Source organism: Grammomys surdaster, unplaced genomic scaffold (genome assembly GCF_004785775.1).
Source record: "Grammomys surdaster isolate TR1022 unplaced genomic scaffold, NIH_TR_1.0 238, whole genome shotgun sequence".
Classification (NCBI taxonomy): Eukaryota; Metazoa; Chordata; class Mammalia; order Rodentia; family Muridae; genus Grammomys; species Grammomys surdaster.
The window spans coordinates 3,829,884-3,843,160 of NW_021604683.1; the positions used below are offsets into that span (position 1 = coordinate 3,829,884).

General features: G+C 42.9%; 1 protein-coding gene across 10 annotated transcripts in view; it reads left to right on the forward strand.

The window, feature by feature from the left end:
• The window catches only part of Rtel1 (regulator of telomere elongation helicase 1), a 32,627-nt gene that overhangs the window by 3,547 nt on the left and 15,803 nt on the right, over nt 1–13,277 (forward strand). For all 10 annotated transcript variants that reach the window (XR_003712261.1, XR_003712260.1, XR_003712262.1 and 7 more), the window contains exons 5-10: nt 6–87; nt 326–386; nt 3,886–3,961; nt 6,073–6,157; nt 10,500–10,565; nt 11,519–11,672. Coding sequence is in view for 6 of the 10 variants with exons in the window: in XM_028774020.1 (XP_028629853.1) it covers nt 6–87; nt 326–386; nt 3,886–3,961; nt 6,073–6,157; nt 10,500–10,565; nt 11,519–11,672 (524 nt within the window). In the remaining 4 variants the exon portion in view is untranslated. The remainder of the gene's footprint in view (nt 1–5; nt 88–325; nt 387–3,885; nt 3,962–6,072; nt 6,158–10,499; nt 10,566–11,518; nt 11,673–13,277) is intronic.

Below are 13,277 nucleotides of genomic sequence, written 5' to 3' on the forward strand. Positions count from 1 at the left end.
GTCAGGCCCAAGGTATGTGTGCTGGGCTCCCGGGAACAGCTGTGTATTCATCCTGAAGTGAAGAAGCAGGAGAGTAACCACATGCAGGTGGGCTTTTGGGCACCTAGCCTCTATGGTTCTACTGGTTGGATGGTACCTGGATCTTAGAATCAGGAATTGTTCCCCAAGGATGCTAATTCTGGACACAGTGCTCCCTGCTGGGCTGGGCCAAGGCTTAGAGAACACAGGGAAGATAAACATGGGGAAGTTGTTGGTGGGGCCTTAGGGCTGGGGGTGCCCCATTTCTTAGCCACTCCCAGTAAGCACTCTGCATTTTGTCTTACAGATCAATTTGTGCCGAAAGAAGGTGGCGAGTCGCTCATGTCATTTCTACAACAATGTGGAAGGTAAGACCAACTTCTTCAAGCAGTTCCTGCTGGCTGTTGTGCAGTTTGGGTGAAGCTTATGCAGTCTTCTAGAGTTTAGTAGCACCATAACCTATCTGCTTTACCCTGTGGGACAGAATGTGGCTATATACTTGGGTGGCATCTTTTGATTGTGAGGGTTTTCCTCATTGGTATTATATGGAGAAGAGCTCATGCAGTCCAGGAACTGGCACTCAGGAATGGCTATCACATTGAACAGGTGACCTGTTCAAACAGGGTTCATGTTGAGTACTTGCTTTCCCATTGGCAGCCTGGTTTATTCCTGACAGAAGTGGCTTTTGACAAATCTCCCTAAGAACTTGAATACAGATGTCTTTACTTGCAGCTGGGAGTTGAACACACCTGTCTTCCTCTGAGTTTGTTGCATCCATCTTTTTCTTTTTCTTAGTTATGACAAGAAAAACTCTTATAATGTGTCCTTCACTGTTTTTTTTTCTCTCTCTCTCCCTTTCTCTCTCTCTCTTTCTTTCTCTCTTTCTCTCTTTCTTTCTTTCTTTCTTTCTTTCTTTCTTTCTTTCTCTTTCTCCTTCCTTCCTTCCTTCCTTCCTTCCTTCCTTCCTTCCTTCTTTCCTTCCTTCCTTCCTTTCTTCCTTTCTTCCTTCCCTCTTTCTAACATATATGTTATTTTGTTTTCATATATGTTGTGTATCATTTGTGTGCCTGCTGTCTGCGGAGGCCAGAAGGGGTCATTGGGTCTCCTGAACTGGAGTTACCAACAGTTGTAAGACACCGTGTAGTACTGGAAACCAAACCCAGAACCTCTGGAATAACAGCCAGTTCTCATAACTGCTGAGTCATCTAGCTAACCCCCACCCCATCCCCCTTTTTAAAGAATGTGTGTCTGTGTGTACATATGCACGCATGGCTGTGGGTACCTACAGAAGCCAGATTTGATCAGTGCATCCTCTGGAGCTGGAGTTACAGATGGTTGTGAGCTGACTGATGTGGGTTCTGGGATCTAAACTGGTTCTCTGTGGTACCAGCAAATTGTCTTAACCTTTGAATCAACTTAATAGTTCATCTCCTTTTCTATTTTGACAGCATCTCAAAAAGTCTGACCTTGAACTTGCTTTGTAGCTAGGATTAAACTTGAATTTCTGGTCTTTCTGTTTCTACCTTCCAAGTACTGGGTTTATTGGCATATGTCACCATCCCTGGCTTATGCAATGCTGGGGATTAATCCACAGTTTTTTATATACTAGGGAAGAGGTCTACCAACTGAACCACATCTTTTGCCCTTGAAGGTACTCTGTCTTCTTACTTTGTTCATGTCTGTGTTTACAGCCTCAGCCGTCCCCAGCTGGTTCTGCCCTTAAACATTCTGTATATGTCCTGCACTTGCTTGATTTACCCATTCTTCTTTTCCATCCTTGCCACCTCCATTCACAGTCCTGGCAAAGGAAGTGGGTGTAGATGCCAGAGGGTACTGGTAGAGTTCTGTGGGACCAACCCTAGCCAGTTTTCCATACTGTATGGGTCAGCACTTTGATGTCTATAAGCTTGATGTTCTGTCCCAGCCCTCACCTGTGTTGTCCTTTCCTTTCATAGGTCCTGAGGGATGAGGGAATCTTCGGGGCCACAGCAATTGGCTCTATGCTATAAACTCCTTTAGTGCCCTAGGTTCCTTGTAGCAGAAATTCTACCTGGCTTAACAGCTCTGACCTCTTTGTATCTTCTTCTTAGGCTTCTGGGCTTAGTTTTATGAGCTACAGACCAGTTCCTTCCACATTTGGCTTTGGTTATCTCACTGCTTGGCCTTTGGATGGTTGCTTATCTATGAACCTGCTTCTCTCTGTTCTGGAAGGTGCTGAGATTATATCTCTTTAGCTGACCAGTTCTACTTGTCTTTGGAATGGGGTGTAGCCTCAAGGGGGTTCAAGAGGTATTTATCTTAGCTTTTATTTTGTCTTACATTTTGTAGTCCATCATCCAGAGAAGTGAGAGTAGGAACTGAAGGCAAGAACCTGGAAGCTGGAACTGAAGCAGAGGCTGTGGAGGGGTGCTTGCTTACCAGTAGGCTTGCTTCCTGTGGCTTCCTCACCCTCCTTACTTGTAATAATTGGGATCACCATCCTAGGGGTGAAACCACCCACAGTGAGCTAGGCTCTGAGCTTCCCCCACATCAGGCATCAGTGGAGAAAACGCATCATAGGCTTGTCCTCAGGCCAATCTAGTGGAAGCATTTTCTCAATTGAGGTTTCCTCTTCCAGATGATTCTAGCTTTTGTCAAGTTGACATAAAACCAGCATGCAAGGCTTGTATTGTTGGTGAGAACAGAAGGTGGTAAAGAGCTGACGTGCTGCCTGATTGGCATTCCAGAAGGACCTGGGAGGTAGATAGCAAGCCATCTTCACCTAGGTGTTAATCAGAAATGGATCTGAAACAACTCTAGTCATCTCTCTTCACCTGTGTCTTCTTGCCTTGTCTTTGCTGTTCCTCTACAGATGTCCCTTCCTTAGCTCGGAACAGAAAATATCGAAAACTGGGTCTCTGCTACAGTGTGAACTAAATGTCTGTCTGTTGTGTGGTACTGCTGAGGGATATGATCTTCCTCTTTTACTAGCCCTGCTATTCCCGAGGACATTTTTGGAGAGGTCACCACTATGTGTGCGTGTGCGTGTGCATGTGTGTGTTTTCTAGCCTCTTCAGCGAAGAGTTGGGCCTTAGTCCTGCCTCCAGAGAGGGAGTCTGACACCTGGTTTGGACATGAAATAGCCACAGTAGAGAGTAGAACTAGAAGCTGAGTGGATCCTTGCTGAGTTTCATACGCAGCTGATCCAGAGTTGGCAGTCACTTCCTAATGCATCCCAGTAGTTCAAGGTTGGAGGTTGTGCCATGGCAGGGTATTCCTTAAAGGCCTTTCTGTCTTGGGCTTTGTAGCTAGTGTAGCACAGATAGTGCCTATTCCTGAGTTTCTGTTGTAATGAAAGGAATAAAATACAAGTTGAACTAACTGGGTAGGCTCTGCCTTTGTGTCCTGCTGTAACTTTTGAGGTACCAGCTCTCCTTTTAGTGCCAATCTGGGTCCATTGATTGGTAGAAATCTAGGGCAAGTAGTACTACTCTTTATACTCTGAAAAATAATGAAAAGCTGTGAGTCTGAACTGCTCTGTTCCACTCCACCTCCCAAGACTGGGTGTTGTGATCTCTCTTGTCCTGCTTTGAAATGTCCAGGGGTAGACAGGCTGTTTGGGACCCTGGGAGATATTGGCACTTTACACTAGTACCTGTCTCTCATGTGCAGAGCAGGCTCTCTTGAGATCACTTCAGGTTGTGGTCTCTCCTGGGGACCTAGTCCACTTGGTAAGGATTCTCTCTGGTAAGTCCAAAGGGAGTAGAATACCACGTTGTCTGCTTCATAGGACCTCTTCTGTCTTGGGTATCTCTTGGGGTCTTTGGACTTTGGTCTTTGCTCCAGTAGACCCTGAGCATTTGTGCTTACTCCATATCTTACCTGCAGAGAAATGCCTGGAGCAAGAGCTGGCTACCCCCATCCTGGATATTGAAGACCTTGTCAAGAATGGAAGCAAACACAAGTAAGACCTTCTCCCAGTGAGGCCATGGCTGTTTTGTCCTTCCTTGATAGATTCTTATCGTATGGGAAGCACAATACATTTACTTTTCTTTTTATGAAGCCAACAATGTGAAAAAATTTAAGCAGTTCTAAGGAATATAATGTGAAAAATATGAAATCAGCTATGTTCCCTGTCCTTTACTTCACCCCAGGATGACCACTGTGAAGTGTCTGTTGTAGATGCTTGGTTTTGTTTGTGCTTGTTTTCCAAATGCTCTCTGGCTTAGTATACCATGAGTGACTTTCTGTATATGGGTGTATGAAGCTTGACTCCCTTCTGAGGATAGTAGTAAATCTATAGGTTTTTATTTGTTTTACTTTATTTTATTCGAGACAGAGTCTCATATAGCCCAGGCTGACTTCAAGATTTGCTGTGTAACTGAAAATGACTATGAACTTGTGATCCTCTTTGCCTCCACCTCCCATGTACATCTATGACTTACAGCTTTGTACATTGAAGTGGTGATAAAAACTCGAACAGCTAAAGCTGTATGTAGTTCTTGCCTGATTTGTGTGAGGCCCTGGATTTCGTTCCTAGTACTACAGAAAAAAAAAAAACCAACAGATTGAGACTTGAGACTTTGTTATATCAAGAAGAAAACAAGCTACCTACCTACCTTTCCTATCTCCACCCTTCTCTCCCTTCCTTTCTCCCTCTCTCCCTCCCTCCCCTTCTTCTCTCTCTCTCTCTCTCTCTCTCTCTCTCTCTCTCCCTCCCTCCCTCCCATCCTTCCTTCCTTTCTTTCATTTCTATGTTTTTTGTTTTTTATAATCTGTGCCCAAGAATGGGACTGGATTTGTTTGTTTGTTTGTTTGTTTGTTTGTTTTTCAAGACAGTGTTTCTCTGTGTAACCACCCTGGTTGTCCTGGAATTCAATCTGTAGACCAGGCTAACCTTGAACTCCCAGAGATCCAGCTGCCTCTGCTTTCCTAGTCTAGGATTAAAGGTGTGTGCCACTACCACCCAACTAGATTTTGGATTTCTTTTTAATTTTTAAAAAAATTTTTTTAAGGCAGGGAAGATCTCATAACATGGGCTGGCTTTGAGCTCACTGTATGGCCAAGATAACCATGAGTCCTCCTACCCCTTTTAAAAAATCTTTGTGTGTGTATGTATGGTATGTATGTGGGTGTACAGGTGCCCTGGTGTGACAGTCAGAGGACAACCTTGAGTGTTGGTTTTTGCTTTCTACCTTAAGATAGAATCTCTTGTTTATCATTGAGAATGCTAGGCTAAATTGTCTGAGAACTTACAAGAATTCTCCTGTCTCCCACCTCTCTGAGATTACAGTATCTGGCTTTATATGGATTTTAGGGACCTGGACTGTATTCTTTATGCTTCTATGGGAAACATTTTACTCACTGAGCTATTTTTATATTGATGACCTTGAACTGATCTTTTGCTTTTAGTTTTTGGGTGCTGAGGTGGTGGATGCACCTGCAGGTCTGGTTTATATGGTTGTGGGGATTGAACCCAGGGCTTTGTACATGCTAAACAAACATTCTCCTAACTGAGTGACATTCATTCTCGGACTGTTATTACTTATGTGTATATATGTATGGATGGTTGGTGTGGATGTCAGGAGACAGCTTTGTGGAGTTGGTTCTCTCCTTTCAACTTTACATGGATTCTAGGAATCGAACTGAGAATATCCCTGAGACATTTCCTGGATCCCATCAAGTTTTGGGAGTTAGGTTTTTGTTGTTTTTTGTTTGTTTGTTTTTTGAAACAGGGTCTCATTATATAGTCCTAGGTGAGCCAGAACTCATTTTTAAGATCAGGGTGGTCTGATCAGACATCTGCTTACTTCTGCATCCTAAATGCTGTGAATAAAGGTATGCACCACCAAGCACAGCACCCATCAAGGGTTAAGACAGATGATACTTTCACATAGTGAAAAACTCACATGGGCTGCTCTTTATGCCAGGTACCAATTTCTTAGAGGCTCTGTGTACAGAATGAGAGGTTCCTCCTTTACCAGAGGGTGCAATGAATGACTCATGTAATGGTTGTACCTTTTGGATACTTCCTGTGAAGGGACTTACAGGTCTTCTGTCTGTTTTTACCCCCAGAGTGTGCCCATACTACCTTTCTCGAAACATGAAACAGCAAGCTGACATCATCTTTATGCCATACAATTACTTGTTGGATGCTAAGGTGAGAAGCTGATGACTGCTGATGTCTAGGGTTGTCCCTGGGCTTTGGAGGGCTGTCTGAACCTTTGTTTATTAGATCCTCAGAGAGAAAATGTGGGCAAGAGGCCTCTTTTCTATGGCTGATTAGGCTGAAAACCTGTCCAGATGCAGTTGTGAGTAACCCAGAGCTATGAGTTCTTCATTCTGTGAAACTTAGGCATGGGCAGGCTGGCCAGAATGAGAAGAACCCGGATTGTTAGCCTTGAGCCAGTGCTTGCCATTGGTCCCGACAGTTCAGCTCTGCTACAGTGTCTTTATGCACACTGTGTATGTGGAAATCAGGATAATTTAGAGTTAATTTTTTCTTCTGCCACATGAGTCCCAGAGACTGAGCTAAGGCTTTGAGACTTGATAGCAAGCACCTTTACCTACTGTTCCTTCTTGCTGGTCTAATAGCTGGCTTTTTTATTTTAAACATAGGGTCAAATGTATCTCAGGTTGGCCTCTAGGCTATGTAGCTGAAGATGGTCTTGAACTTTTGGTTCTCCTATCTCTACCTTCCTGAGGGCTACAATTGTAGGTATGTACCAGTAGATATGTTTTATGTAGTGTTGGGTATAAAGCCCAAGGCTTTATGCATGTTAAACAAGCACTCTACCAACAGTCTTGGCTCTTATAGCTGTCCACATGGACAAGTTCAGTAACTTCTGGTGTCAGTAATAACCTGGTGGGCATCTTTTGCTTCTTATCCCTATGGTAAATATATATCAAGAACTTAAGAGTGTGGGGTGCTACTTAGATATCTCTTACAGAGCTTGGATTTTAGTGCCAGGAGTTGGGGGAGCAGATAGCAGAAGGCGCTGTTGAGTGGAGGTTGGAGATAACTGGAGTGGACAGAAAGAAGGCTTTAGTGGATCTGGCAAAGACAAGACAAGTACCTTTACCTGAGCCGTCTTGCTGGCCCCAGCATGACAGTTTTGAAGAACTAGGTTAGAAATCACTGCAGTTAGTGAGCACTAACCAGTACTTTATTGTATCATTGAGTTATTGTAGCACAGGGTTTTAACAAACACATCAAAGGAATTCAGTGGAGAATGAAAATTTGTAGTTTTTATCTGTTCTTCAAACCATGGTGCTAGAATAGGTGGCTATGCATTTGGAAGAATGAGCCTTAGTCCTCACTGCAAATCTAAATGCAAAGGCTGGAACTGAAAAGTTGTAGAACAGTGTCTGTGTATCCTAGTCTATCTTGAAGTCACTATCCTTCTGTCTCTGCTTCCCTGCTGAGAATGGGATTATAGGTGTGTGACCCTGCCTGGCTTGAGGGTGAGGATTCTTATTTCATACTTATTCTCATATTGTTGGTCATAAAGGAAAGAATAAAAAGTTAAGCTTAGCAAGGCTATGGTCTTGCATGCCTTTAATCCTACCACTAGGGAAGCAGAGGCAGGCCTGATCTTCAGAGCAAGTTCCAGGACAGCCAGGGCTACACAGAAATACCCTCTCTTGAAAAACAAAACAAAACAAGTTGGACTTAAATAAAAAATTCAAGCTTAGGCTCTTTAAAAGAATTAGGAAAATTAAGGTTTTATTATTTTGTTTTGAGCCAGGGTCTCACTATGTAGCCCTGGCTGGCCTGAACTCAGAAAAGTTTGTCTGACTTTGTCTCCTAAATTAAAGGTGTGTGCTATCATACTCTGAGAGAAGATTAGTATAAAGTAACATCAGTTTTTCCTTTCAACAGTATTAGGTTTTATTTTTTTGTTTTTGTTTTTTTTTCGAGACAAGGTTTCTCTGTGTAACAGCAGTGGCTGCCCTGGAACTCACTTTGTAGACTAGGCTGGCTTCTAACTGACAGAGATCCACCTGTCTGCCTCTTAGGTGCTGGGATTAAAGGCATGGGCTGTCACATCTGGCTTTATCAGTTAAGTTTAAAGGAAAATTGTAAAGTACTAATTTATTTGTGTACGAGTGTATGTATGTATGAGCCATTGTGCATATGTGGAGGTCAGAGGACAACTTGGAATGCTTGGTTCTCTCCTTCCACAATGTAGTTCTCAGGGATTGAACTCAAGGCTTGAGTGTTATGTGCCTGACCTTCTAAGTCACCTTGACATTCCCACTGTTAGTTAAAAAAATTTTTTTTAGCATTAATCCTAGTTGAAAATAGTGTGTATATTTACTTTTTCAAGATATATGCATATGTATGTATACACATACACACACATAGATGCTAAGACCAAACTTTATTTTTGATCATTGGACATACTGTGTAAAAAAGTAAGTGATTAAGTCATTCATGCATTGCAAATTTCCTTGCTAATATGCATATTAAAATTATAATATGACAGAATTTCAGTGCTTATTTGCACTATGCATACATTTGCTCTTTGTTTTATCAAAAAATGAAATATGCAGCTATAAGCATTTAAAAGTCAATAACAATTTCAAAACATTTTTTAAAAAGAATTATTTATTTTATGGATATGAATACACTGTAGCTGTCTTCAGACACACCAGAAGAGGGCATCCAAGCCCATTACAAATGGTTGTGAGCCATCATGTGGTTGCTGGGAATTGAACTCAAGACCTTTGGAAGAGCAGTCGATGCTCTTAACCACTGAACCATTTCTCCAGCACCTTGGTGTTTTTTTGTTTTTTTGGGGTTTTTTTGTTTTTAAAAAGTAAGTTGCAGAAAATTAGGAAATGCTGTAGCCTTTTAAAGCACCTGGACCCACAGTACACAAAGGCTCTCAGAATTGAACAGCCCAGCTCACTACTTTGAAACCTGAGTAGATAGTTTTCTGAAGTTACAACAGAATGGCCTCTTCTCCCTGTAGGAAGGTATTTAACAGCTCTAGTCACAAGGTCAATTTAGCCCCAAAGGATAGGAAGTGATACTGCATTCTAATGGAAATGGATGGAATTAAAGAGAATTAAGGGTCTAGGAACTTAGCTCAGTGGTAGAGCACTTGTTTGGCATATGTAAGCCCCTGTAGTCAATCCCCAGCACCACACACATACACACACACTAAAAAAGAAGCAGGCTGGCAAGATAGTTCAGCTGGTAAAGGTGCTTATCACTGAGCAAGCCTGATGATCTGAGTTCAGTCCCTAAGGCCTACATGATGGAAGGTGAGAACTCTTGCATTGTCCCATGACCTCTGCCTATGAGCTTTAGCACACAAGTACTCTCTACCTGCCACAAAGTAAATTAACAGCAGCAGCAGCAGCAGCAGCAAACAAAGGTAAAAGGAAATTAAAATATGAAGTGTGGGGCAATTGCAAGTCCCAACTGTGGCTGGTGGGTGTGTAGATCATGCAGTAGCTTTGTCAACATAGTGTGCTAGTGGCTACCTTCTAGGGAAATAAAGTCCTCGGTCCAGTGACTTAGGCATGCAGTCACTGGAGTTTACTGACAGCTACCAGAAGTGGGAAGCTGGTCTTGGTATACCCTATAGTAGAAACTGGCAGCAATGAGATGTGAAAGTCTCAAGACACACTACCCAAGGCTACATTCTTCATGAGGGAGTAAAATAGTGTTTATATAATACCCATATCTGTCAAAACCTAGATGTGGTGGTGGAGAGATGGCTTAGTGGTTAAGAGCACTCACTGGCTGCTCTTCTGAAGACTCTAGATTTGATTTCCCTGAACCTACGTGGTGTTTCATAGAGCTCTAAGTATAGTTAGAGGAGAATCTGAAGCCCTCCTCTGGCCTCTGTGGGTACTGCATGACTATAGTCCATAGATTATACCCATAGGCAAAAACACCCTTATACATAAAATAAAAATAAATCTTCAAAAAAGAAATGTGGTGCTAGGCATGGAAATGTATTCCTGTAATCTCAGCACTCAGGAGACTGAAGCAGAACGATCACAAGAGCAGGGCCAGCTCAATCTTAGTGGTAGAGCACTTAAGGCCCTGGGTTTGGTACTAGTGTTGTAAAATAAGACAAAAGAAACTTAACTTGTAGGTTCAGTCCTCATCTTCTACCTTGTGGGCTTCAGGGATTGAACTCAAGTTATCAAACTTAGAGGCAAGTGCCTTTTCCTACCTAGCCGTTTAACTGCCTTACTTGGTCATCTTGTTGACTCCTTTGTGCTGTGTGAGCAATTCCTTGGTACAGATGGCCACAAGCATCCAACTTTTGTCAGGCTTGGACAGGTACTAAGTCTGCTTTTCATAGTCAGCTTGGAGAAGGAGCCAGTTCTCAGAGTGGAGAACCTTTGCTCTTCCTTCCATAATGTGTGGTACCTGTTTATGATGCACAGTCTGCCTCAGGTTCCCTTATTTCCTATCTATCCAGGCCTCTTAGCTAGCCCCAAATGACTCAGCTCATGGTAATTTCCCTTCTTTGTAGAGTCGTAAGGCACACAGCATTGACCTGAAGGGAACAGTTGTGATCTTTGATGAAGCTCATAATGTGGTGAGTCCCCTTGACATCTATGCTAAGTGCTTCCTTTCTCTCCCAGCTTTTTCAATGTTTCTGGAGAAGCTCTACCTTGGATCCAGAGGCATGGTTCTCAGGACCAAGCAAACTTAAGGTGCTGCTGCTCTCCTGATTGTCTTATCAGTTGCCTCACGTGGGCCATAGTCTGGCCAGTTGGGCTTCAGATGTGCCCTTAGGTGCAGAGTCCACAAAGAGCCTCTCAGTAGCCTTGTGTCCTTCTAGACAATTGGTAGGGATAGCCTGGCTCTGCTCTCTCTTGTGCCATACTCTTTTTTTTTTTTTCTTTTCTCTTTTTTTTTTTTTTTTTTTTCTGGGATGGTTTTGCTCTTAAGGCTACTTGGCTTGACCTTTGGGAAACTTCTGTGGAGACAGCTGCTCATTTTTGGTAGCAATAGTATCAAGAATGGTTCCTGGAGCTCCTCCGACTCTCTTTGTCCCTTTTTACCAGCACATGATCACAGTAACCCACCTACCACCACCACCCCTGTGTCTGTTGCCCCTGATTACTCAGGGCTATGTAGAATGACCTCAGGATGAGAAGCCTCACCCTTAGCTGTTGTGGAGCCTGCGATGAAAAACTGTTGGAGAGCCAGCTCACACAGCCGGACCTTATTTCCTACTTGACTCCAGCCAGCTGTTGCTATGGGGATTATTGAACTGATTGATTGGTGGTATCTTCTGACTTTTGAAGCCAAAATTACTGCTTTTGCTGATAAATTTTCCAGTAAAAAAATTTGGCAACTCAAAGAGAAATAATCTTCTAAAATATTGGATTGGGCAGCGAATCTCCTTGGACCAACTTTGACTTTATAGACCAGGAGCTGGGGCTCTGGGGACTTCTTCCAGTCCTTCCTGTATCTCCACTTCTGCTTTCTAGAGTCCCCATTCTGCCCCACTCTGCTGTAACACAGGTCTGCTTTGACCTTCAGGAGAAGATATGTGAGGAGTCAGCCTCCTTTGACCTGACTCCTCGTGATGTGGCTTCAGGACTGGAGGTTATCAACCAGGTTTTGGAGGAGCAAGCCCGGGTGGCTCAGCAGGGTGAACTCCAACAGGAGTTCATTGTAGACACGTCCAGCTCAGGTAAGTAAGTTTATGGCTAAAAACTTAAAAGTAGACTCAGGGGCTGGAGAGATGGCTCACTGGTTAAGAGCACTGACTGCTCTTCCAAAGGTCCTGAGTTCAATTCCCAGCAACCACATGGTGGCTCACAACCATCTGGAATGGGATATCATGCCCTCTTCTGGTGTGTCTGAAGAGAGTGACAGAGTACTCACATACATAAAATAAATGAATCTTTAAAAAAAAAAAAAAAAAGTAGACTCAGTCTATTAGAGGTATCTTGGAAGCATATAATGCATAACAGCAGTGTCTGGTCTTCCTAGTATCTTTTGTCTAGATAGCACTCTGGGGTATGAGAAACTTGGTTCATCCCAAACTTTTTGTCTGTTCATCCCAGATAGGGCACCATTAATAAATCAAAGAAATATTTCTGTTCAACCCACTTTAGCGAGTTCCAAGATAGTTAGGGACTACATAGACCCTGTCTTTAAAAAAAAAAAAAAAAGACAGCAGGCCACATGAATAAGGACACTTAAATTCTGTTTGCTTCCTGAGTCTTTATAAATTTCCCTCGTCCCTCAGGGAGTGTTGTAGTTATAGGAAGTACTGTCCAACTGCTCTGTAGTCCAGGGAGGACTGGCTCATCTGATATTTTCACTGCTTTTCAGTTTTTTCTTTTCCTCCTTTTTTTTTTTTTTAAAGATTTATTTATTTTATGTGAGTACACTACTACTCTCTTCAGACACACCAGAAGAGAGCATCAGATCCCATTACAGGTGGTTGTGAGCCACCATGTGGTTGTTGGAAGTTGAAGTCAGGACCTCTAGAAGAGCAGTCGGCGCTCCTAACTGCTGAGGCATCTCTCCAGCTCCTCCTCCCTTTTTTTTTTTGGAAACAAGAGTTTCATGTAGCTCAGGCTAGCCTCAAATGTAATGTAGGAAAGGAAGGACAAACTTTAGTTTTGAGTCCTACTGCCTTTACCTTTTAAATGATGAGATTATGAACTTTGGCCACCATTCCTGGTTTATTTGGTACTGGAGTCAAACCCAGGACTTTGCGCACACTAGGTCAACAGTCTACCAATTAAGCTATATCCCCAGCCATAATTCTTTCAGTGTTTTCTGAAGTCTATGTCTTTTCCTAGCTAATGTTTTGTTTGTTGTTTTTGAGCAAGGGCTTCTCAGTGTAGTCCTGGCTATCCTGGAACTTGATATATAGATCAGGCTGGCTCCAGAGATCTGCCTGCCTCTGCCTTCTGAGTACTGGGATAAAGAGATGCACCACCACACCCATCCCTGCATTTAATTTTAAAGCAAAGTACAGGTACAGGAAATACATACATATACACACACACACACACACACACACACACACACACTCACACACAAGCTTTGGCTGCTTGTGCTTGTAACCACAGTGTTATAGATACAGAGACAAGTGGATCCTGGCCAGCCTAGCTAAAACATTGAGTTTCAGATTCAGTGAGAGACCTTGTTTTAAGGGAATTATGCTAATGAACAATGGAGGAAGACATCTAATATCTTCCTCTGGCCTCTGTGTGTACAATATACATGTACATGCACACAGGCATATATGCATACAGCACACACATACACAAAAGAAAAC